Source organism: Cydia splendana, chromosome 17 (genome assembly GCF_910591565.1).
Source record: "Cydia splendana chromosome 17, ilCydSple1.2, whole genome shotgun sequence".
NCBI lineage: Eukaryota > Metazoa > Arthropoda > Insecta > Lepidoptera > Tortricidae > Cydia > Cydia splendana.
This window is the reverse complement of record NC_085976.1, coordinates 15,564,541-15,591,571: the sequence shown is the minus strand read 5'-3', so window position 1 is coordinate 15,591,571 and position 27,031 is coordinate 15,564,541. Positions and strand designations below refer to the sequence as shown.

The window sequence follows — 27,031 nt, the reverse complement described above, 5'->3', positions numbered from 1 at the left end:
GTGGGTAATAAAGATGTCTGTTCAAGAGGCTATGGGAGCGTATTAGAGGCGTCAGGGGTTTTTGTAACGTCTGAATGTGTTCTCGGAAATTGCTCTGTTTGATAATTAATTAGCTTATGGTTTTTGTGGACTAGAGTAAGTGGGATCGCCAGGCTGCAGGCTGGCGTCACTCTGGGATTGAATCTCAATCTGGTCGGACAGTAGCAATAGAGACTGCATTACGCCTCGCGTACTTGTACTCGCGTTAAATATCTACGCCCTACGGATGTACCACCTAGTGCATCTAGCCATTCCTGAATACCTAAACCTTCCTTAAGCCCCGACATATATATATATATATGACGGCGCGCTGTCGATTATTGCGCCCACATTTGTTCTGATATTTAGATTACTTGCGAATGTTGGTTACTTAGTTGTTTGTTTAGATTAATTGAACGTAAAATTGTAGTAAATGATGGTAGTTATCAAACAATGTTTGTTATGATTGGTTAAACGTCAAAATATTATGGTTGTTATTAAAATGTAGGGTATCTTTGAAATTATGTTGACATTGACAATCATGAAAATGTTGAAGGTAGTATTAAAATAGGAGCGGGTTCCCCCCCGAATAGGGTAGCAAGATGGCGCCGACCGGTCGGCAGTTGTCATTCTGGTGACGGCTGCGCGCGGTGGTGCACGTGTTCTAACCTATTGGCTCCTAATCCAATTTTATTGTGCCAATCACATGTTATTTTAATCTAAAGCGTATTTAAATAAAATCAGTGATTTGTAAACGTGTAGAACGTGCTTTTATTTCCGCGTTTTCCCCATATTTATACCGCGATGGGTGACAATAATGAAAGTGACGATGCCAACACTCGGGATGTGTTAACCAGCGATGACAAGCGTTCCGCCGAGCCTCCTGTTGCTTCGTCATCAGAAGTGGGATTACCCCGTGCATTTCCAGGGCAGCCTACAGGTCAGAATGAAAAATTTTCACTAAGTAATGAGTGCGATCGATGGAAATCTCTTTTTGAAATGCAACAACGGAACTTGGCAGAGTTAATTCGTGCTATACAACAACCACGTGCCACTGAATCAAAAGTTTCGTTGCCTGAATTTAATCCTGATATTCAGGATTGCGATGCACGTGCGTGGTGCGAAACAGTGGACTTATGTTTGCGAGAAAAACCCCTTTCCGGAGGTAAGCTTATAATGACCATAAGTAAAGCACTCAAAGGAAGCGCAGCAGCGTGGTTAGCACAGGTTAGTTTTGCTGGAATAACGTGGCCCCAGTTGAAAGACCTGTTTCTCGCCCGATTTGATTTTGTTGAAACTCCTGCCGCAAATTTATGGCGACTATTCAACGGAAGCCCAAAAGAAGGTGAATGCTTATCCGCTTACACCAGTCGATTTCTGAGCGCTTTGCTGGCAAGATGGAAATCTTTGACAACTGAACAAATCGCGATCACTGTTACACTAGCCCATGCTGCTAAGATAGAGCCTCAACTTCAGAGAGTGGCATTTACCACTGAAATCGAAAATCGCAATAAACTTCAGCAAGAGCTTATGGCCTTTACTTTTAGAAAAAGACGACCTTCTAATCAAGACAAGACAACTTCGTTTGTGGATGCAAAGAAGCCGCGTACTGATGGCTCTCGACGATGTTATAACTGTGGCAAGCTAGGCCATGTATCTAGTGAATGTCGAGGGAGCAGTAGTCGTGACGCCAACACTAGTATAGGTTCCGAGAGTTCGAGTACATCTACTCCCCAACTTTCGAAAGGAGACAACGAACAGAAGAAGAAGATTACTCCAACCTGCTTCAAATGTGGTGAACCAGGTCACATCGCTACACACTGCCCTAGTAAGGACACTAAGGCCAGCGATACACGGGTCGAGCGACGGGTGGACGTCTGCACCATCAAAGCTACTGATCATCTCATGGATGAAACCGGTGAGAAGTTTTCATTTTGTTTGGATTCTAGTGCCGAATGCTCTTTGATGAGCGAAAGTTCAGCAGGTAGACTCCCCAGTAAACAAAATTATTATGCAGTGGCTTTGCTTAAACGTCTGAATATAGGCGTGGGTTACTATATCAAAAAAAAAAATTACTGGAACACTGAAAATATTTGGTTGTTTATAGTTACTCGGACTTTTCAGTGGGCTAAAATAAATCACGTGCATGAAAACATCATGCATCTAAAAAAAAAAACTGCTGCTGGGAAAAGACTAACAAAAAGTCTACTGTCACTTTGATTTCCAAACGTGAAAATAGCATAACTTGCAGGGTAGATGTTTCTCAAGAAATTACTTTGGGGTTTATTGCAATGCCCATAATGTTGATTTACATTTTGACACAACAAGTAGGAATAGGTCTTGGAAAGATGAGTTGCCTGATATTTAACTGGCTATCAATTGTACAAATGTAGTAGGGTAACAAAAGCGCTCACCTTGGAGCTTTTAATAGGAAAGTTTGCTAGACCTTTAGACCTAATGACATTAGAAACATAGATTAGAGACATTAGAAAAATGAGACTGCAATTGACGTAAATTCTTTTAGAGAGCGATCGGCACGAGAAACTGAGGATAGCGTTTTTTTTTACGAAAAGAACGGATTAGATAGCGTTGATCACGTTCTTTTGGAAAACCACGAGCGTACCTAATTAAACCAAGTTAGACTTAAAATCTTCAGTCCATATTTGGTAGTACGAGTAGAGTTGTTGGATGGTGACGGGTATCTACCGACCGAGGGCTTGGTTGGAAATCCCTATTGACCAAGTTATGACAGAATGTGCCGATGACGGCGATGGTGTGTAATTGTATTACATACACGATATTTCCACTCATGTTCTCCGTAGTGACAGTGACTCGCCTGTGTGGCATTGACTCGCCTGTGTGGCAATGACTCGCCTGTGTGGCAATGACTCGCTTGTGTGGCAATGACTCGCCTGTGTGGCATTGACTCGCCTGTGTGGCATTGACTCGCCTGTGTGGAATCAACGCGCCTGTGTGGCATTGACGAGCCTGTGTGGCATTGACGAGCCTGTGTGGCATTGACGAGCCTGTGTGGCAATGATACACCTTTGTGACACTGACTGACTTGCCTGTATGGCACTGACTGACTGGCCTGTGTGGCACTGACTAATTAGCCTGTGTGGCATTAATAACTCTGAGCTGTTTGTATGATTATAACTGTGTGTGACACCCTGATCCCATATGATACTCATGACCTTGTGTTAAAATTTTGATGGGCCTGTGTGGCCAGAGTTTAACTTTATTTAGTGTGTGGCATATGTTGGTCAGGGTGACCGAGCGGAGCGTAGTGTAAACCAATATTTATTACTCGTTTGCAGATGCTGAAGATGAGACAGCTGCCTCAGCACACGAGGACGTGTGAATATGCAGGACGGCCGTGACGGCGCGCTGTCGATTATTGCGCCCACATTTGTTCTGATATTTAGATTACTTGCGAATGTTGGTTACTTAGTTGTTTGTTTAGATTAATTGAACGTAAAATTGTAGTAAATGATGGTAGTTATCAAACAATGTTTGTTATGATTGGTTAAACGTCAAAATATTATGGTTGTTATTAAAATGTAGGGTATCTTTGAAATTATGTTGACATTGACAATCATGAAAATGTTGAAGGTAGTATTAAAATAGGAGCGGGTTCCCCCCCGAATAGGGTAGCAAGATGGCGCCGACCGGTCGGCAGTTGTCATTCTGGTGACGGCTGCGCGCGGTGGTGCACGTGTTCTAACCTATTGGCTCCTAATCCAATTTTATTGTGCCAATCACATGTTATTTTAATCTAAAGCGTATTTAAATAAAATCAGTGATTTGTAAACGTGTAGAACGTGCTTTTATTTCCGCGTTTTCCCCATATTTATACCGCGATGGGTGACAATAATGAAAGTGACGATGCCAACACTCGGGATGTGTTAACCAGCGATGACAAGCGTTCCGCCGAGCCTCCTGGTGCTTCGTCATATATATAAATAATTATATACAAGAATTGCTCGTTTAAAGGTATAAGATAAATAGATTAAAAAAAATTTCATTAGAAGTGCAGTGCAGCAGGCTAAGGTAATCTTCCTGCGGACGCGAGTAATCGTTCTCCCCCATTACTCTTTAGCACCACCCAGGGGACAAAACCAAACTTAAAACTAGAAATAAAATTCAAATACGAACTATAAAATATCGATAGGTACATACAAAAAACAAACCAATTACAAAGAGAATACTCCTTCTAACAAGTCGGACTGCGGCATGGACCCCATGACACTGGCGGCGTTACCTCTCTGTATCGCAAGGGATACGTTGAGAGAGGTACGCGCCAGCCCTGGGGTCCCCTGTAGTTGTCAACCAGCCGCGCCGACAGTGTCCCATTATTATACAGGGTGGAAAGGCACGACGATCCTTCCCGGAAGTATTAGGTCGTTTAAGTGATACAGAGACTATTGGTAATGGTAAGAATCGTTAATTGAGTAAAAAATAAAAATTGCAAAAATACTACTTTTTAACTGTGGTGATAACCCTATAGCATGTGCACATGACGGCTAGATTAAGGATCTCCGTCGGGAAAGCTCGGGACTTTACACTTTTTTCCGATCGTTGACAGTATCGCAATGATGTATGAATGACGCATAAATGTCAAATAAATCAAATGCATGCAAAAATATTACAAACAATTTTATTACTTTCTTAGATAATTACTTTTTTCCAATATTTAATACTATCTTCTTTTCACATACGGTGTTCAAATGTACCTCCGTGTATTACAACGCCGCCGCAGCCCGTACCCGAGTATGTCGATGCACATGCGATATAGTGTATGCTCTTCGTCATTTATCCTCCGCAGAAAGCACCAATTAGCCTTTGTCTCATTTCGTCCGCAGTTTCACATTCCGTTTGGTTTGGTACACCATATCTTTTACACAGCCCCACAAATTTAAATAGCCACGAGCATCTAACATTTTTATTTGAAGAATATGACATTCAATAAGTATAGTTCAATGAAAATTTAATTTCAAACATCAGACGTCTTGTCTATTTCCTACCACGCAAGAAGGTTTGTTAGTTTGGTATTGAAGAAGTATTTATTCTTGATTTATTCTTAGTATTTCATTTTTGCAAGTTCATTTGGTGCAACTAACACAACCTACTTGTTATTTTTAATTATTTTAGATAGTTTCCAATTATTCGAAAATAATTTTGTGAAACGTGTTAAGAAACTAAAACATTTTTATCAGTCAAGGAAACCAGAGATATTTATAAGACGATTGCGTACTTTTGAGTGGTTGTCAATGTCACCATTTGAACTGTCGTTGTAAACAATGTTGTGGTTAGTATTATTAATATTAAGGAATAACATAACTATTTCATTCAAGTATTGAACAAGTGGAACCACTAAGAAAGCGAAAATCCTGCAATGATTCTTACCGTGCTGTAAGCAGACCTAAAAATGGTTAGATGGCAACAAATTAGCATAATTTCCTGTCGAATACTGATTGTTTACAAGTAAGTTCATTGACCCTGTCACCTGTTAGGGTTAGAACAAAGTAGTTTTTTGCGTGGATGTTTAAAAGGTCATAATTTAGAAACGGTTGCCCATATTAACATAGTTTCTATGGAGAAAATATAGAGCTTAGGCTAAACTATCTCCCACTTCCGGAAAGGATCGTCGTGCCTTTCCACCCTGTATATATATATATATATATATATATATATATATATATATATTGTGTTTTCTGCAAACGATTCTCATCTTAGTTTACTCCCTGGTCCCTGGTGCAACTTACTCTGTATAGTTGAGTGTATGGGTACCTACATTATTTCATGGTAAAGATGGGCCCTACCCTTTTTTTTTCTACACAGATTCGGGGATTTTTATGTTGTTCTACTCAGAACCACGAGCTCTTTAGATCCTTTGAAAAGGCTTCTCATTTTCGATACAGTATGATCGTTCCTTCCATTCCGTTACCGTCATGCAATGACTATGAAAAAATGGTGACGGATGGGAAATGAAAATCTTGGATTTTTTTTACATCTATGAGGATCGAATGAGGTCGTAGGTAATGATTCTAGGTAGAAATACGAGTGACATAAAAATTTCAAAGTTACAAAAAAGTGTAGTGTACAACTTCTAAAAATCCAGTCTCTCACTGCGTTCGAGCGCCATTTAACTACCTCGGCAGAAATAAGTGCCTTTCATCCCTTGGTTAACAATGTACTATTTTCTAACCTAATTATTTCACGGTTATTTTTAGGCACAAGTTGAGCTGTCTAATATGTGGAACTGGTTAATGGTTGAGTGCCGTTCATCCACCGCGTTCTGTTTATTCCGCTGCATATTCGGGAAGATGGAAATTGTAAGTTTTGTTTGTATTTTTTATCACGGATGTACACCTACCATCAATAGTTCATGGCCATTTTATCATTTGGTTCCATTTGTAATGTGTCCATGCAATTTTGCAGCTCGCAAGTAGCAAAAGTGCAGCTACATTACGCGTTTTATTCATCAAAGGTGTCCTAACAGCGTACAAGTTGGTAATTTCGAACCAGGGTAGAACCACGCGTGCCGCCATCGCCATGGTGACATATGCAATGTGCTACGCGTAAAGAACTAATACTTAACCCTTCAAGTGACATAAATAATTTTTGAGTTGTTGGAACTTCGATTTTATTTTAATTAATCAAATTTCTAATTTAATTGACTTATTTGTCTGGGAGTTGGTTCTCAGTCACTTGAAGGGTTAAGTTGCAGTAGGTACATAGAGCTAGACCACGATAAGTCTGCAAGGATTTAGCATACGCAGTGCAAGTGTAGCTTTTAATTACAAATTTTATGAAATTATGACGTAGGTATAAATAACACTTGAACTGCGTATGTCATTAAAATCATTGCAGACTTTTCTTGGTCTAACTCTAACACATCAACGATTACAGTGCAGTCTAGGTACTTACAAATTTTAGATATTAGAAGGCCGGCCGCACAGGTGGGGGTAGTTACTGTGACGTCATAAACTCGGCAGTACAAACATTTTTATTTTTTTGAAACATACGTTACTATATGAGGTGCCAAATGAAAGGGCTTTGTGAGTAGATCATAAATTATACTGTAATATATTCACTACTTGGTCTAACAAATGATTAGAAAACATTAAAAATTTTCACAATCCACAGTTGACTTTTTAAATTGCTAAAATTGAAAATGACTGAATGGATTTTTCCAAAATACATACCAAGTGACAAATATGTAGTGTCAAACTCGTGGTAAGACTACAGTTGTACTTCATCAAATTGGTGATTTTCGGGAGGAAATGCTTGAGTTACTATAGAAAACAACGATATATATAACGCCATGCTCGTGCCTTTAAAAATTAAGGAGTTCCCTCATTTCCTTATGAATTCCGTCATCAGATTAGAACCAACAATATTATGGGAACACCTTGGAGCTAACTTCGTTCAAACAAAAAAATAATTAGTCAAATCGGACCACGGGTTCCGGAGTCTCAGTCGGGTTATCTACATTTATAAAATCATCATCAATATCATCAACAATCATCATCATCAGGTCCACTCCATCAAGTTAGTGGTTTTCAAGATGAAATGCTTGATTTGCTTAAGACAACACCCAAATCACCATACATGTGCCTTTAAAAATTGAGGCGTCCCCTCAATTCCTCATGGATCCCATCTTCAAAACAGCACCAGATTAATGTGGGACCATCTTGGAAGTACAGTCACCTGCAATAATATGTTACTCTTCGAAGGCCGCAAAAATATGTGACACACTCTTATGGCTCTACAAATAAGATCGTGTCAGATATTTTTGCGGCCTTCGAAGAGTAACATATTATTGCAGGTGACTGTACCTTCTTTCGAAAAAAAGAAGTATTACTCAAATCAGCCCACGGGTCTCGGAATAATCGGTGAACAAATACATAAAAAAACAGCCACAACCGAATACAGAACCTCCTCCTTCTATGAAAGTGAAGTCTGTTAATAACTGTACAATAGTTGCTCGTTGACAGAGAAAAATTAAACATACCTATAAACAAAAGACGCGCGTTGGCGGCGGCATCCGTACCGGCGAGGCTGGCAGCACGCGAGCACCACTGAGGCTGGCAGCTCCGTCGCCTACTCCACCGGCATACCTACACGGTTAAACGTGGTTAAAGTAGATCTCCACGGGTACAAACATATCACTCGTATCGTAGTATGACACGCTCGAGTAACTCCAAATAATCCCCTCTGGGCTCCCCTACTGTAGAGCATTATGTCTGACTCGCACTAGTTACATTACAGTATACCTATTCACAAATTGTCACATTGCTTCTAGTTTCTTATAGCTTGTATTTTGCAGATCGTAGACGATCAACAATTCGAGGACGGTTGGTACCAGGAAAGGCGTGTTGTGGAATGGATGAGGTTCCCGGTGGATGTTGGATTAATCAAGCGAAAGGACGCTGACAAAGTCGCAGAAATATGCAGCCGTGGTAAATATATTTAATTGTTTAAACAGTCTTGCACAAAAGAAAAACTTAGGACGGGTTGCACGATGCCTATTTGTCGTGCTGATTATGGTTAAAAAATTAAAACGCTAATGAACACTAACTGCATATTTGGGTTGCACCACATATAACGTCTGTTAAAAAGTTACGCTGCCCTTAACCGGTCATAGATCACTGGTTAACATCAAATTATCATCAAATCGCTATGTAAGTTATAAAAAAATGTGGAAGTTCCTAAACGCAAAAACTTGTGTCAATGACATTAATTAATGGTTTTAAAAGTCATTTCAGTTGGATGATGGCCCCTGTTTAAATACATTAATTTATTCATATATTAAAAGACGTGCGTGTTTCAAAGTCTAAATCGCGAACAGAAGTTGAAGATAAGACCAGATTGATGCTATCACAGCTTAACAAATACGTCCCATAAGATGAAATCCAACGGCATGCAATGAACACTACTTGTCGGCAGAATGGTCATTAAAATGAATTTAAAAGGCTCTATGTTTATTGGAATCAAGATAAAAATGATAAATACTTTGTAAAAGGCCACCACAGACTAACTATGATATTCGAAAACAGCGAGATGACGACTATAAACATTATACAAAGACAGCCTCTTAAAATCCGTCGTAATCCGCTGCAGAAGTGAACTACATATAAACGTACATAAAACAAGTTGCGAAATATAAAATCAAGTATTTTAGTGTGAAGTAAATGTAGGTATTGGGACAATTATTTATTTATTATTTTAAGCTTTATTGCACATCAAAAAAAAATACAAAAGGCGGACTTAATGCCTTGTGGCATGACAATGCCCGGTCGTGTCATGCGCAACTCATGTAACTTTAAAAAACTGAGTTTCGAAATATAGTAATCATAATAATAAATGTTATCCGCCTACGGGACAATCCTCCTCAAGTGAGCGCTACCAGCAGCAGCGAATATTATCATCTACTACAAGTACTCACCTGCGCCAGTTCTCGAAAATGGTCGTGCCACGCTCTATTGGGATCGATCTATCATCACTGACATTATAGGATATTATAGGATACACCGAATACATCATGCGGATTGTTTTAGAAAAGTGGGACAAAGGAATATCAATTGGCGGCCGATTGATATCTAACCTGAGGTATGCAGATGATACCACCCTTCTTGCGACGTCAAAGGCGGAAAGTGAGCAGCTCCTTTTACTTTTGGAAACAACCAGTTCCGATTTTGGTCTCACTATAAATCGGGATAAAACGAAGATGATGATAGTGGATCGTAAAAATAACAATCGACCAGATTCGAATCGACCAGCCAATTGAGAAGTCGTCCAGAGTTACGTTTACCTGAGATCCACTATCACAAATACTGAAAATTGTGAACAAGAAATTAAAAGACTTTGTGCCGTAACACGATCAGCTCTGGAGAAGCTCACGAAAATATGGAAAGATCGCCGAATAACCAAAAACACAAAGGTTCGACTCATGAGGTGTTTAGTATTTCCAATTTTCTTGTATGGAGCTGAAACATGGACAATCCATCAAAAAGATCGCAAGAAGATTGACGCACTTGAAATGTAGTGCTGGAGACGGTTGCTGAGAATAAAATGGACTGCTCGCCGTACTAATCTCTCCATCCTAAAAGAGTTAAATGTCAAGCAAAGACTTTCATCGATTGTGCAAGTGCGAATACTGAAAATGTTTGGACATATCATCCGCAACAAAAAGTCGATGGAGCGGTTGGTAGTGCAGGGTAGAGTGGAAGGTCAACGTTCTCGCGGCCGATCTTCAACAAGGTGGACGGATCTCATAAAGTCCACGACGAAATGTTCCCTAACTGAGTGTGCTCGGAGTGCCACAAACAGAGAGAGATGGAGGAGTATCGCAACAGCCGCAATAAACATAGGAAAGGAAAACCCATAACCACGACCACTCTGACAAGAGTGTACGACTAAGGAGGAGGATCATCACTGACAGGACTATTGTAGCCAATAAGCCTGACATCGAGCTGATGGATCGATCGCAGCGCCGGGCCGTACGATCGATCTATCAGCACGCGATTTAATCGAAATAACATTGATGAACTAGCCAAAAACCACAATCGTTTTGACGTGTTATGTTTTACTGAGACATTTGTTAAAACAGGTATGGAAGGTAATTTACGTATGACGCATCGTACTCTAGATCACATCAAATGAAATTTCCGAAATTATTTTTGAGTGTTGTGGTGTAGAGATAATATCGATAAAGTGTATCGTTATTTGTGTTTACAGAACGCCATCAACGCACGCAACTAATTTCCTACAGAAACTAGAACGTTTGATAAGCAAGCTAAAATATAAAACAAAATATAAGATAGTAATCGCTGGGGACTTCAACATCGACATACTTAAAGTCACAGAACATTCGAATGAGCTCACAAGAATTGCTTCAAATAATAATTTTATGCTACACATAAATAACCCCAAGCGTAGAGAAGCATGCCTCGACCAAATAATGTCAAATATCTCTGAATCTGAGAGTGAAATTCTCAAATTGGGTTTGTCCGACCACGAAACTGCACAAAGTTTAATGTTTCCAATTAGCAACATAGATAAACCACTTCTTTGGTATTACCATTTTGAGAGAGATTATAGTCCAGAAAATCTAAAAAAAAATCTGTGGCTATATCGCTAGCTTATCCTGATCTGAAGTTTATGCTGAAAGTAACGTGTCGGTGGCATTCAAACACTTTCATGATACATTTACCCTTTTTTATAATTTATGTTTTCCCATCTTAAAAGTAAAAACCTCAAATAAGCCTAAATCTTGTGATTGGTTTACAATAGGTATCAAAAAATCTGTAAAAACCAAAAGACAGTTACGTTTTCATTTTTACAAAAAACCAAGGGGTCACGCGGGTTATTTAAACGCAAAACAGAAGTTTAATAATTATTCGAAAATTCTTAAACATTGCATACACCAAGCTCACAGATGTGCAAACGCGAAATATGTTTCTCGATCGAAAAACATATGTAGAGCGACTTGGGATATAATTAAAAACGCTACTAAAACTCAATCATGTGACGCTTACATTGATAAATTAATCATTAACAATACTATTATATCTATTCCCGCTGATATTGCGAATGCTTTTAACGACTTTTACATAAATTTAACTAATTCAAGCGTGGGGAACACGCCAATTTACTAGTAAAAGCAAATTAACACACATATGTTTTTGATACCAACTGATAAAAACGAGATTAGTAAAATAATTAATGGGCTTAAACCAACGAACTCGGCTGGTTATGATGAAATCCAGACCAAGGTATTAAAAATATGTAGAGAGGAAATCGCCGAAGTACTTAGTTACCTGGTAAACATGTCTTTTATAAGTGGAGTCTTTCCTATAACCCTAAAGAAAGCCTTAATAAAGCCATTATTTAAAAAAGGTAGCAAGGAAAGTGTATAAAACTTTAGACCAATCGCACTTATTCCAGTTTTCTCAAAGATATTCGAGAAGGTATTTCATGGACGCATAAATTCATTTTTAAACAAGTTTAATTTAATCAAAGCTGAGCAAATTTGATTTCCAGAAAGGGAAATTGACCTCTTTAGCTGCGTACAACTTAACAAATAATATTTTGAGTTACATGAACCAAAGTCTGCCAGTAACTGCTGTCTTTTTTGACATGAGCCGGGCTTTTGATTTTGTCTGTCACAAAACCTTGTTAGCCAAATGTGAACTCTACGGTATACGTGGAGTCGTCAATGATTGGCTCAGAGATTACTTGCATGCCAGGACTCAGTTTGTGGAGGTATCGCAAATTAATTCTGCCAAAACAGTAACTACTTATCAATCGTCGACTAAACTTAACAATGTTGGAGTACCTCAGGGGAGTATTTTAGCACCCTTACTTTTCCTACTGTACATTAACGATTTACCAAATGTAACGACGTTCAAATGTACTCTTTTCGCAGATGACCTGTCTGTCGTCATCCCTAGTCGTGACCCTAAGACATATAACAATGACATTTATGATACAATCCAAAACATTGTAACCTGGTTAAACCAAAATAATTTACAAAATACAACATTCTTCCAGTTTGTAAATAGGAATGCTGTCAAACCACCTCTCACAGTTACTTCCTTAGATCGAACTGTAACAGTGTCTAATCAGACTAAATTTTTAGGTATATGTGTGGATGATACTTTATCTTGGAATGAGCATATTAATAAAGTATGTAGTAAAGTAAACTCGTTTGCATTTGCCTTGTGGAGATTGACAAAAATTAGCAGAAAGAGACTGCAATACAGGCGTATCACGGCTATGTTTGCTCTGTACTCAGATATGGTATTCTTGTTTGGGGAAATTCTAGTTACGCAAACCAAGCACTTTTAGCACAGAAACAGTGCATCAGAGCTATTACTAATGTTGACATAATGACCTCATGCAGACCTCTATTTAGAAATATGAAACTTCTGACTGTGCCATGTATGTATTTATATGAAATTTGTTTATTTGTTAGAGTGCATCCTGAACTTTTTACTAGATAAATTTGTCAGTTTAATACAAGATACCCTAATCGTCTCGTCATACCTGCTAAAAAGACAGTATTATATAGAAAGAGCGCTTATTGTATGGCAATAAAAATTTATAACTGTATCCAAGATGATCTCAAAGTACTACCACTTACAAGGAAGGGTACCCAACTGGTCAGCTCCGATTTTATTTATTTTTATATATGTTATAGAGTAGTCTAAAATAACAGACACGTATTTTTTTTAGCTGCCCATACTCAACTTACTGGGAGAAATTGGCCTCCAAAGTACTGAGAAGTGACAAAACGCTCTAACTTCTGTAGAGAGTTTTGTTCAAGCAAATTACTAGTTAAAAGTTTGAATATATATTGGAGGACATGAAAAAATAATGGACACGTATTTTGCTATTTCGGCTCAAATTCATATTTTACAAAAAAAACACACTTCAATATTTCATACTTGTCATCGTTTCACGCGCTTCACTTCACGTCGCCCGCCCGGCGCCGCCAACGCGTTGCCGCACGCCTGCAGCTCAGCGTTCACCATTATACCGCGCGCCTAACAGGGTATTCAAATATTTCAAATGTACACTTTTAGGATCTTTGATGTTTCAAAATATGCTAGGACTTAATGTCCAAACCGGTTAACAACCATGACAACATTCTTCACTACCGGGAAGTTTTTAGTTTTCATGATAAAAAAACGAATAAAATAACCAACGTGAAGTTTGAGTGTAAGTGAAAGTATGAGAATTATGAAACTTTGAAGTGTGTTTTTTTATGTAAAATATAAATTTGAGCCAAAATAGCAAAACACGTGTCCATTATTTTTTCATGTTCTCCAACATATATTTAAACCAGTAATTATCTAGCAATTTGCTTGAACAAAACTCTCTAAAGAATTTAGAGCGTTTTGTCACTTTTCAGTACTTTGGAGGCCAATTTCTCCCAGTAAGCTGAGTATGGGCAGCTAAAAAAAAATAAGTGTCTGTTATTTTAGACTACTCCATAACATATATAAAAATAAATCAAATCGGAGCTGACCAGTTGGGTACCCTTCCTTGTTAGTCTTTTTAAGCGTAAACTTAAGAGCTGGTTGATACAGGAATGTTTTTACTCAATTGATGAATTTTTCGACTTTTTCAAATATGACTAGATAGTAGATACTGACATTGTAATTAGATTAAGTATGACATTTGTTTTGACATTGTAATTATAAGAAGGGACATGTTTACTATTAGATTTATTAGCATTATTAATAGATGTAGCATAGCTAGGGTTTGTGTTTTGCATACCAGTTGCTGGTGAAGTATGCATGTGCTTCTTAATTGCTAAGTCCATCTTTTGTACGATATTTTATGCAAAATAAAGATATTTGATTTGATATTCGTGCTCGTCGACGTCACCATCCCCCATGATGAGAATCTCGTGAAGGCCGAGAAGGACATGTCCAGCAAGTACCTAGACTTAGCTCACGAGATAACCGCCATGTGGTATGTTGACTCGACGATCATTGTTCCTATAGTCATGTCAGCGAACGGTCTCATAGCGAAGAGTCTCGACCAACACCTAGATAGAATCTCGCTGGGTGGTTGTATCAAGGGTCAGATGCAGAAAGCGGTAATTTTGGACACGGCGCGTATAGTACGTCGCGTCGGTTCCTCGCTCTGCGGCCCTGACCACCGGCAGCTTGGGCCCTGCCACGCTGCCGCCGGCACCCTAGGTTAGGTTTTTTATAATGTGTTTATATATTTTTTGTAATGTTTTGTAAGTGTTATCAAACTGCACAACGGGACTTAATCGCGTATTTAAGTTTTAAGATTTACCTCCGACGTTTCGAGGACGGCGTTGTCCCCGTGGTCTCGGAGAAGACTGGCTCAAGTTGACATCAACATCTTCTAGCCGCGCGAGTTTTTCGAACTACCCGCACTTGGTCTTGTTTATCAGTTTGAACGTTTTGCGCACTAGGGATGTCACTCTGTCGACACACAACACTAACGATATTCGATTTATCGACTGTCGATATTCGTTTCCGCTTACATGTTTCCGCTTAGGGGTAACGGATAAAGTTGGCACAGTACTTGGAAAGTACTCTATAAAGACGGTGTACACACCTTTATCCAAAGTAGCAGGGAGCCTAAGGTCACCGAAGGACGTTATTCCGTTCCAGTCACCTGGCGTTTATAAAATAGATTGCAGTTGTGGTAGTTCCTATATCGGAGAAACTAAGCGCACCATAGCAGAAAGAGTTAAGGAACATATCGCAGCTGTCAAAAATCGTCAGGTCAACAAGTCTGCGGTGGCTGAGCATTTGCTGGAGTCAGGACCAAACCACTGGATTGAGCTGCATAACCCTAAAATCCTCTCCACGGATCGCCATTTCTACAGTAGAAAAGTGCGGGAAGCCATTGAAATCAAAAAACATTGCAATTTTAATCGGGACGAGGGTTTTAAGATCTCATCCACATGGAATCCAGTCATTAGTAAATGTAAGCGGAAACGAATATCGACAGTCGATAAATCGAATATCGTTAGTGTTGTGTGTCGACAGAGTGACATCCCTAGTGCGCAAAACGTTCAAACTGATAAACAAGACCAAGTGCGGGTAGTTCGAAAAACTCGCGCGGCTAGAAGATGTTGATGTCAACTTGAGCCAGTCTTCTCCGAGACCACGGGGACAACGCCGTCCTCGAAACGTCGGAGGTAAATCTTAAAACTTAAATACGCGATTAAGTCCCGTTGTGCAGTTTGATAATGTTTAATAATCGTGAAAGTTTAAATCAGGGTTTTGTAAGTGTTTTTATATTTTACTTTTATACTCACATTGTATAATCCTAACCTAAGACCCTAGTTGAATAAAGCAATAATAATAAAAACAAGATAATCGCCATGTGGGATGTTGATTCGACGATCAATGTCCCGATAGTCGTTTCAGTGAACGGTCTAATAGCGAAGAGTCTCGACCAACATCTTGAGGGAATCTCGCTAGGTGGTTGGATCAAGGGTCAGATGCGGAAGGCGGTGATCTTGGACACAGCGCGGATAGTTCCTCGCGCCGGTTCCTCTCTCTGCGGCCCTGACCACCGGTAGCTTGGGTCTTGCCCCGCTGCTGGTGGCACCCTAGGTTAGGTTTTTTATAATGTGTTTATATGTATTTTTTATTGTTTTGTATTTGTTTTTATATATTTTACTTATATATTAATGATATTAGTGAGTTAGTATTGTGTGTTTATATATTATTGTGTTTGTGTTTAATAGTGTCTATATTTAGCTCCTTGCACTACCTGTTGACTTTTGTATGAGTTCCACATTTCCTGCTACCCAAAGGTTGTCTGGTAGAGATCGCTTTTTAGCGATAAGAGCGCCTGTTGTTACCTGTTTTTATTTTCCGTTTAAATTTCTTTGTACTTTTACATGTATGTTAAATGTATATATGTGACGTTCCATGGTAAAAGGTACCTTATGGCGGCTGGGGCTTACGTCGCATAGCGCCGCAATTATATTGGAGCGGCTTTAATAATAGCGTAAGCGCCAACCGCCATAAGGTGGGACGTCACATATTATTATGTAATTATTGGTGCAATAAAGAATATTTACTTTACATACCTAAGTAATTTGAAAAAAATGCCGATAATATCGCTGTGCAACGTGACACTCAGGAGGTTGACAATTTAATCAGTTAGTTTATATTTCATGAGTAACTTTACTATCGCGGTAATCGAAGACAATATTATGTTTCTTTACAGTAAACAAGATTCGTACTACGGCCTGCCGTAAAGGTGAAATTGTGCGACAATGTCTGCTTGACGAACTACATAAGGTACGTAACGTATGTAGCTAAGTTACTTACAGTAGAACCCGCTTAACCCTTTGAACGCCACGCCTATCATATGCGGTGCGACATTGGAAATATACGAATGTTGATATTGTGCTGATGCTGTAGCTGCGCGCGTCTTTAGTGGTCGACGGGTTCAAAGAAGATTCTGGAAGGCTGACGCGTCTTAAGTGGACAAATGTATAATAAAAACAAGTTCAATGCACTAATATAAAAGTAAGCGTTAATTGTGTGAGAAAACGTATTAAATGTGATCGTATTAAGCGGTTTCTACCGTAAATATGAGGGGAAATACCTTCAAACGCTCTTAAAAGATACAATAATGTCATAAGCCGAACTATTTTTATGCTAACCGTTAATTTGGCTATCTGTGTATCTAATTTTAACAAAATAATAATTTTAACTTAATGTTATCCTAATAAATTTGAGCCAAAATAAAAACCTTGCCTTTTCTTTTTACCCGAAACCGTATGGGGTAATTGGAAACAGTCCGCGGAAACACTGAAGAATTTCTAATTTAGTATTACTTTTCAAGGATTATCTTTTACCTCACGGGATACATAACAATATACAAAGTAAAAATATACTATATATTGGATTTTCAATCAGTATGTATTTGGAATCATTGAGAATGCAAGGGGTAACTGAGAACGCGATCGTATCTTTCCTTCCTAAATTACTCCAATTGAATAATATCAATCAAAACGAGTACTACTCATTAATTGTAATTTTGGTGAACTTGAAACCACGGGTGTCCTTCTGAATCCCTAACAACGTTTGTCCTACAGTCACTTGCCCTAACTGGTTTGTCCTAATGGGCACATGCCCTAACGATCAATTGTCATAACGATTATTTTCCATAATGTAATGGTTAGCCTAAGACTCATTTGTCCTAAGCATTTGTACCATAACTATCAAGATCCCTAATGCTTTTTACCACATTCTTCGAAATCCCTAACAATGTTTGGCATAAAATAATATGCTCTAACTTTTTTGACCTAATGGCTATTGCCTTCGAGCAACACCGGCTTCCGACACGTCGGAAGGGAGGGGCCCAAGCGATATCTTACCGTACAAATCTTTCTGCCATTTTTTGCGGGGGGAAAGGTGCACACAGTCGCACTTCTCACACACTTACATACAAAATACAATCTGTAACCTCCTACGACCCAGTTTCAAAGAGGGTATTTCCGAGGAAGACCCAACGTCCTAATATTAGAACTAATTAATAAAGTACTGAACGCCCATACCAAAAATTGATCGTATCTATTTAACCGCAACATATACAGCTGTCATATTTTAGGGGTGTTATAATATTGATTTAGGCTTGACAGACAAAACGAAAAAACACCAATATCTTTTCTTCTTTATTCAGCACATTGGGCTGTCACATATAATCTACACCGAATCGAACAGTCTTCAAAATCTTATAAAAAGGTTGTGTTTAAACACTTAATACTAGTAGAGATCAACAAAAATAGCTTTCAGCTATATCTAAGTTACGGTAATAAGGTTTGTTTGTTTTAGAAAGCTCAAATATTACACATAAAATTAAAATCCCTGGTATCATTTTACCCCCTAAGTAATTTACTATGAGCATTTCCTGTACAGGCCATAACATATTATCATATCGCGAATTTATGTGCGCAAAGCCACTTACTTCCGAAAAAATGACCTTAGGAAGAAATGCTAAGGGCTATTAATGCGATTAAATTATGGATTGCCTTTTAAAATAGCAAGCAAAATCTGTGCGCCTGGCGGCGTTAAAAATAAGGCCAAAATAGAAAAAAAAAATAGCATTCATCTTCTGAATTGAAGTCATCTTCTGACTGAAGAAACGCTAGAATCGACTGACTTAAATGATTAAGACGAAGAAGTCTTGATATCACAAAGGAATCATCTGTGATTATTTTAACTCTACCCTAGGGATCGTTTTATACATACCTATGTATAAAATGATCCTTTACTAAACCTTTAGAAAACATAACATAATTATTTAAATATATAAAAACACGAGAAATAAGTATGCAGTTACTTAGTTTAGTAAATGGACTATTCATAAAGACCTAAATCTTGTGTTTTTGTCTCCAACTGTGAACACAGTAAAGTTTCTCCCTTAAGGGGATCATTATACCCACATCTCCCCTATATCGAAGATTTAAAAGGCCATATATGTACTGTAAAACGTTGTACAATACACGTGCGAAAAGGCAATTCGCAACTCGTGTCGATTTAAAGCACTCCCTTTCGGTCGATTTTAAGTTAATCGCCACTCGTTGCGAATTTCCTACTTTTCGCACTTGTATCGTAATAATTGCACAAAAAAAATCTTGAGTATGTTTAACACTAAGTGACATGTAGTCATAATTAATCGAACAAAATATTATCAACTTTTGTTATAATTTTGATCATAAAATAATAGTACATATCATTGATAGATGTAATCATTGAGTTTTTGGAGTTGAAGACTCAAAATTTTTTATTATCTTGTATATGGTATCTGCTTACAAACCCCATGTGGTTTCAAGTTCACCAAAATTACAATTAATGAGTGGGTACTCATTTTGATTGATATTATTCAATTGGGGTAATTAGGAAGGAAAGATACGAGCACGTTCTCAATTACCCCTTGCATTCTCAATGATTCCAAATACATACTGATTGAAAATCCAATATATTTTTACTTTGTAAATTGTTATGTATCCCGTGAGGTAAAACAAAATCCTTAAAAAGTAATACTAAATTGAAAATCTTCAGTGTTTCCAATTCCCCCGCGGACGGTTCCAATTACCCCACACGATTTCGGGTAAAAAGGAACGAGAAGGTTTTTACTTTGGCCCAAATTTAGTAGGATAACATTAAGGTAAAATTATTATTTTGTTAAAATTAGATACACTGCTGATAGCCAAATTAACGGTTAGCATAAAAAATAGGTAAATAGGTAGTATGGAGGTCCAAGGGGGAGGCCTATGTTCAGCAGTGGACGTCTTATGGCTGAGATGATGATGATGATGATGATAAAAAATAGTTCGGCTTATGACTTTTATTTTATTTTATTCGAATAAGAATAAATCTTGCAATCATTTTTTAAAATAAAATGAAAGCGAATAAATGATACGCGTATTTTATTTTAAATTTGGAATAAAAAACAGAATAATTATTTTAGAAATGGTATTTCTCTATGTAACGTTTTATTCAATTCAAATGGTTTTCTGAATATAGTTAAATTTGTGGGACATCCAGTTTTCTATATTTTTTAAGTAGCATGCGTTAATATATTTTATGTTTATAGATATTAAGTAATAAAGACAACGGAAACGAGATGGAGCCCGGAAAGGAATGCGTGGTAATGGATTGGAATATATAAGTAATGTAGATACTAAGAAGTACGGAACCCTCAGTGGGCGAGTCCGACTCGCACTTTTCCGTTTATTATTTATCATTGAGGATCAAACAGGCTCGTGATTCTAAAGTAGAAATAACACAAAATTTTCAAAATTAAGTACAATAAAGTGTACTTAATGTTTAAACTTGTACCAATTAGCAAAAGGATTGCCGCTCTGCTCTTTAGTGTGAAAAATAACTATTTCATCACACTTGCGTATAAAGCGCGGTTATTCACGCAGGCTTAGCAGGAGCTATAACCCATTTTATTCCCTAGAGAATAATGATATTTTAAACTATTACACTTAGCCATTTGAACTAAGGTTATTGTCAAGTACCTAAGTACTTTTTTAAATCAAGCTTTAAATGAGTGTTACTTCAAAATACAAATGTTTACAATTTCATTTTACTCGTTATGAAAGAATATTTTCATATATGAATGACTGATAAAATATATTTTACTGATTTTAAATTGTGTCTGTATGCTGAATTGAGAAGTGCCTTTCATGCCTTTACCTACGTCAAACTCCAGGGTGTTTTTTTATTAACCTGCAATAATTTACGTGGTGAATATGAATATGGTAAGACAATAGGGCGCAACTATTTGAAGCTAGGGGTAACTGATATTGGGGGTTTTCACTCGATATTGGCGGAACCCCTGTCTAAAGTTACCTACAGTTTTTTTGATATCTATTAACACTTATTGAAACTCTGTAATGTAGAGGCCCAAAGGAGCCGACATGTCTCATTGATAAAGGCTTCTTTTAAATATGTAGCTAAAAATATAGGGAGGGTAAATTTTTGAAGAGGATGTTTTTTCGACATTTCTATAGCGAAGAATGCGAGTTCATGTCTGCATAATTGTAAATTTTGAATACTTCCTGTAATCCTTATATATAAACGCGAGCGGCTTTGACGGTAGAAACAAATTAAATTATGCTCAAACAAAAGATCGTAAAAAAATAACACTTTTGAATCGAGAACATATATCCGCAAAATTCGTATTGTCGCGTATTTTGCATTTAAAAGTGAAAAAATTTCGACAAACAATACTAAAGGCTCAATTTGTTGGTTGACATTTGACAGCTATGCGTTGCGTTTAGAAACTGCAAACATGCTTACAAGTTAGGTTGGTCGTTTTTTTTTAAATAAAAAGCAAGACGAATATTACTGTTTATTTGATGACTTTCCGGTATGTATAATGGTTATTATTTGCATTAAGTTTCGTTTCATATGGATATGTATACCGGTATAATTATTACATAAATTTGTTTTTAAGCCAGAACGTGCGATAGTCTGTTACGGCTTTTAAGACGATAGCAACACTGCCTAGACTGCTAGACGTCAACGACGGCTGTTATTCGAAAATACTTTATCCGGTACTCCAGACGTGATAAAAACCTGTTAAATAGTGTATTGTGTGTGTTAACAATAAAAAATAGTCACCGAACATAGTGCAAAGTGCAAACGCCATCGTAACGTAACGAGATTTGAACTTCAAAGCGTTCCATGGGTGTATTGTGTTTAGTATAAACATCGGTCTCTCAGTTGTATTTTAATATTTCAGAATGATTCCAAATATTCTTACATGTCAAGGCACTACTAGCTACCTGGAAATGCAAGTGAAAGCAACCTTGAAGCAGCTGTGATAAACTAATAAGTGAGCGAGATGAAAATGACGTTGTTCAAAGAAACTTTGAGTTAAGTGCCAGCTGACTGTAACTCACTGTAATGAAGTACATTGCCAGTGTGAAACAGTGCAAAAAGCTACAGTGTATTGTGGACATATTTAATAACTGTGCTTTAGACTATGAATCAAATTTGAGGTGTATTGGTGAATTGGAAAGTCAACTGCATAAAGCTAATAAGTTATCTCCGGAGTCAATGTAAGTTGAATATAAGATTAAATATAATAAGATATATAGATAGTATATATCTTTTATCATTGGTTAATAGTAATTGTGTTGTGACCAGTGTTGGCCGAACGTTAATGCAATTGACCATTAAAAATTAACCATTGAAAAGGTTAATTGCCATTAACCATTAACCATTGAAGGGAAATTAATTATCAATTGCATTGATCATCAATTTGCATTAATATTAATTTATTTCGAACCACTAACAATTAAAAATAATTAATGGTTATTGCTTTACAAACCATTAAAAATTAAATCAATTTTGAATGAAAATTAAAAATGTGATTGATAATTAACAATTAACAAGAATAAACATCGTAATTTTTGTCTCTGTATTTTTATGCAGGGTTTTCCCATATGTTCCCCGCGAAGACAAATGGGAATTCACCCATTATTGGTAATAATGGGTGCTTATTGGTGTATTCCCATTTGTCCCCGATTCGCGTGACCTACGCCATGCATGAAGCTATGACAAATGGGAATGTTTTATGTGAATGAATATGAACGGCGGGGAACAAAAGGGATACACCCGATATTAGTGTTCCCATTTGTCTCCGCTCCAATGAGATGGGGAAAAATGGAAATATTTCTGTGCAGCTTCTTTTCCCATATGTTTCTATACACTCATTATAGGTGTATTCCTATTTGTCCCTGCCATATGTGAGTTGGAGACAAATGGGAAACGGGGACAAATGGGATTTATATGCAGAGGCTATTCCATCTGTTCCAGGTGGGAACAAATGAGAAAACATCGGAAAATGAAGTGTTCCCATTTGTCCCCACCTTATTGGTGTGGAGACAAATGGGAAACGGGGACAAATGGGATTTATATGCAGAGCCTATTCCATCTGTTCCAGGTGGGAACAAATGGGAAAACATCAGAAACAGATGTGTTCCTATTTGTTCCCACCTTATTGGTGTGGAGACAAATGGGAAACGGGGTAAATGAGATTTATATGCAGCGTCTATTCCATCTGTTCCAGGTGGGAAAAAATGGGAAAACATGGGAAAATAATGTGTTCACATTTGTCTCCACACCAATAAGGTGGGGATAAATGGGAATGTTTTATATGAATGAATATGAACGGCGGGGAACAAAAGGGATACACCCGATATTAGTGTTCCCATTTGGCTCCGCTCCAATGAGATGGGGAAAAATGAAAATATTTCTATGCAGCGTCTTTTCCCATATGTTTATATACACTCATTATAGGTGTATTCCTATTTGACCCTGCCATATGTGAGTTGGAGACAAATGGGAAACGGGGACAAATGGGATTTATATGCAGAGCCTATTCCATCTGTTCCAGTTGGGAACAAATGGGAAAACATCAGAAAATGATGTGTTCCCATTTGTCCCCACCTTATTGGTGTAGAGACAAATGGGAAACGGGGACAAATGGGATTTATATGCAGCGTCTATTCCATCTGTTCCAGGTGGGAACAAATGGGAAAACATCGGAAAATGATGTGTTCCCATTTGTCTCCACACCAATAAGGTGGGGACAAACGGGAAATATTTATATGCAGTCTTTTCCTATATGTTCCCCGAGGGGACAAATGGGAATACACTCATTATTGGTTATAATGGGTGCATTATTGGCGTATTCCCACTTATCCCCTATCCACGTGTCCTGCGCCATACATGAGAGAAGGGACAAATGGGAACACATCATTTTCCCATTTTTTCCCACCTGGAACAGATGGAATAGACGCTGCATATAAATCCCATTTGTCCCCGTTTCCCATTTGTCTCCACACTAATAAGATGGGGACAAATGGGAACACTTCATTTTGCGATGTTTTCTCATTTGTTCCCACCTGGAACAGATGGAATAGGCTCTGCATATAAATCCCATTTGTCCCCGTTTCCCATTTATCTCCAACTCACATATGGCAGGGACAAATAGGAATACACCTATAATGAGTGTATAGAAACATATGGGAAAAGAAGCTGCACAGAAATATTTCCATTTTTCCCCATCTCATTGGAGCGGAGACAAATGGGAACACTAATATCGGGTGTATCCCTTTTGTTCCCCGCCGTTCATATTCATTCATATAAAACATTCCCATTTGTCCCTTCTCATGTATGGCGTAGGACACATGCATAGGGGACAAGTGGGAATACACCAATAATGCACCCATTATAACCAATAATGGGTGTATTCCCATTTGTCCCCGCGGGGAACATGTAGGAAAAGACTGCATATAAATAATTCCCATTTGTCCCCACCTTATTGGTGTGGAGACAAATGGGAACACATCATATTCCGATGTTTTCCCATTTGTTCCCACCTAGAACAGATGGAATAGACGCTGCATATTAATCCTATTTGTTCCCGTTTACCATTTGTCTCCACACCAATAAGGGGGGGACAAATGGGAACACATAATTTTCTGATGTATGTCCATTTGTTCCCACCTGGAACAGATGGAATAGGCTCTGCATATAAATCCCATTTGTCCCCGTTTCCCATTTGTCTCCAACTCACATATGGCAGGGACAAATAGGAATACACCTATAATGAGTGTATAGAAACATGGGAAAAGACGCTGCATAGAAATATTTTCATTTTTCCCCATCTCATTGGAGCGGAGACAAATGGGAACACTAATATCGGGTGTATCCCTTTTGTTTCCCGCCGTTCATATTCATTCGTATAAAACATTCCCATTTGTCCCCACCTTATTGATGTGGAGACAAATGTGAACACATCATTTTCCCATGTTTTCCCATTTTTTCCCACCTGGAACAGATGGAATAGACGCTGCATATAAATCCCATTTGTCCCCGTTTCCCATTTGTCTCCACACCAATAAGGTGGGGACAAATGGGAACACATCATTTTCTGATGTTTTCCCATTTGTTCCCACCTGGAACAGATGGAATAGGTTCTGCATATAAATCCCATTTGTCCCCGTTTCCCATTTGTCTCCAACTCACATATGGCAGCGACAAATAGGAATACACCTATAATGAGTGTATAGAAACATATAGTGTAGAGTCTCATGTTAAAATATGTATCACGATCTGATAATTCACTGAAGCTTGTATTAATGGTTATTTTTATTTATAATTTTAATAGTTCCAAGCAAAAGTAACATTAATTATTAGTTTATGAAATAAATTATTTAATTCCATTAAACGTTAATGCAGATTGACAATCAATGTAATTAAACGTCTCAAACTTCAATTCTAACTAATTTTAATTATATTGATGCGTAATGCAATTGATTAATTGCGGAATTAATGGTTAATGCAATTGATTAATTGTTAATTAGAATTAACCATTACGGCCAACACTGGTTGTGACTGTTACTATCAGTCAAAAGTACTCGCAGAGATAGGTAGGTTAGGGTTATTTTTTTGCTACGCCCAAAAAACGAAACTGTTCCCAGAGATAGGTAGGTTAGGGTTTTTTTTTTTTTGCTACACCCTAAAAACGAAACTGCTGCCAGAAATAGGTATGATTTTCAGGTAAAACTACTTTTGACCAACATGCTCAGTCAAAAGCAGTTTTGCCTGTTTTTGTCGGTTAAAAGTTCTTTGGCCAGTTCACACTTTTGACTGCAACAGGTTGGGCTGGACATATGGCAAGGGAAGGTAAAGATAAGTGGGATAGAGAGGAAGCGGAATGGTATCCTAGAGATGGAAAAAGGAGAGAAGGGAGACCAATAATCTCACAATCTCTCTGCTTAGCCTTAAGGTTGACTGGTAGAGAATGCCTTATGGCATTAAGTCCGCCTTTTGTACTATAAGGTTTTCTTTTGTGCAATAAAGATTAAATAAATAAATAAATAAATAATGAGGTGGTCGGATGACATAAAGAAGCATGCGGGACCTAATTGGATAGGGACGGCAAGGGATAGAGAGCTGTGGAGAGAGCTGGGGGAGGCCTATGCCAAGAAGGCAGACTGAAATAATTATTAAAAAGCAATGACATAAAAATTATTTAATAAAGTTACTAAGGAAAAAATATTGAAACTAATTGATATAAATGAAATGTAAATTTATTTAAATGTAATATGTGCTGAAATTTAATTTTTTGGTCAATAAAGGCTATTCTATTCTATTATATTCTAATTTGACAGGTGACAACAAAAAAAATATTAATTCCTGCTAAAATTTCAGAGTCATAGTGAGGCGTAGTACATAGTACCAAAACAAGGTTGATTTTTAGGGTTCTGTAGCCAAAGGGTAAAAACGGGACCCCTATTACGAGGACTCCAATATGTTATTAGATCAAAACAAATTATTTTCAGAAAATATTTAATTTAGGCTTAGGGATGGCGAGGCTCCATAAGCCTTCAGTAAGTAGTGCGTAAGTATACTTGGAAAAATTCGACCTATGCCGCCGTGGGTGGCCCGGTGGCAGAATGGCACAGGCACCTGCTGCAATAGCAGAGGACGCTGCTTTGATTCCAGCCTAGGGCACTGGAGGCCTTGGTCACTTTTTAGGGTTGCGTACCCATAGGATAAAAACGGGACTCTATTAAATATTAAGACTCTGCTGTCCGTCTGTCTGTCACCAGGCTGTATCTCAAGATCTCATGAACCGTGATAACTAGATTAACTAGACAGTTTCAATTTTCACAAATGATGTATTTCTGTTGCCGCTATAACAACAAATACTAAAAACAAATTAACGAAATATTTAAGCGGGGCCAATGCAATGCTAGGCTGGATATGACTGATGAAATGAGTAAATTTTTATTAATATGTTTTAATATGACATGTTGGTGGCAAACAAGCATACAAGGCTGTTAATGCCGATGGTAAGTGGGAGTTTAGACTAGACCTCTGCTTCCCCAAGGGACTCACATTGCTGACCGAGTAAATTTTTATTAATATGTTTTAATATGACATGTTGGTGGCAAACA

The 27,031-nt window shown here is 37.9% G+C and overlaps 1 protein-coding gene across 1 annotated transcript in view; it reads left to right on the top strand.

The window, feature by feature from the left end:
• LOC134798980 (uncharacterized) overlaps window positions 1-27,031 on the top strand; it is a 98,203-nt gene that overhangs the window by 24,698 nt on the left and 46,474 nt on the right. The window contains exons 3-6 of the mRNA XM_063771405.1: window positions 6,252-6,353; window positions 8,351-8,483; window positions 16,759-16,832; window positions 20,140-20,193. Coding sequence (XP_063627475.1) covers window positions 6,252-6,353; window positions 8,351-8,483; window positions 16,759-16,832; window positions 20,140-20,193 — 363 coding nt within the window. The remainder of the gene's footprint in view (window positions 1-6,251; window positions 6,354-8,350; window positions 8,484-16,758; window positions 16,833-20,139; window positions 20,194-27,031) is intronic.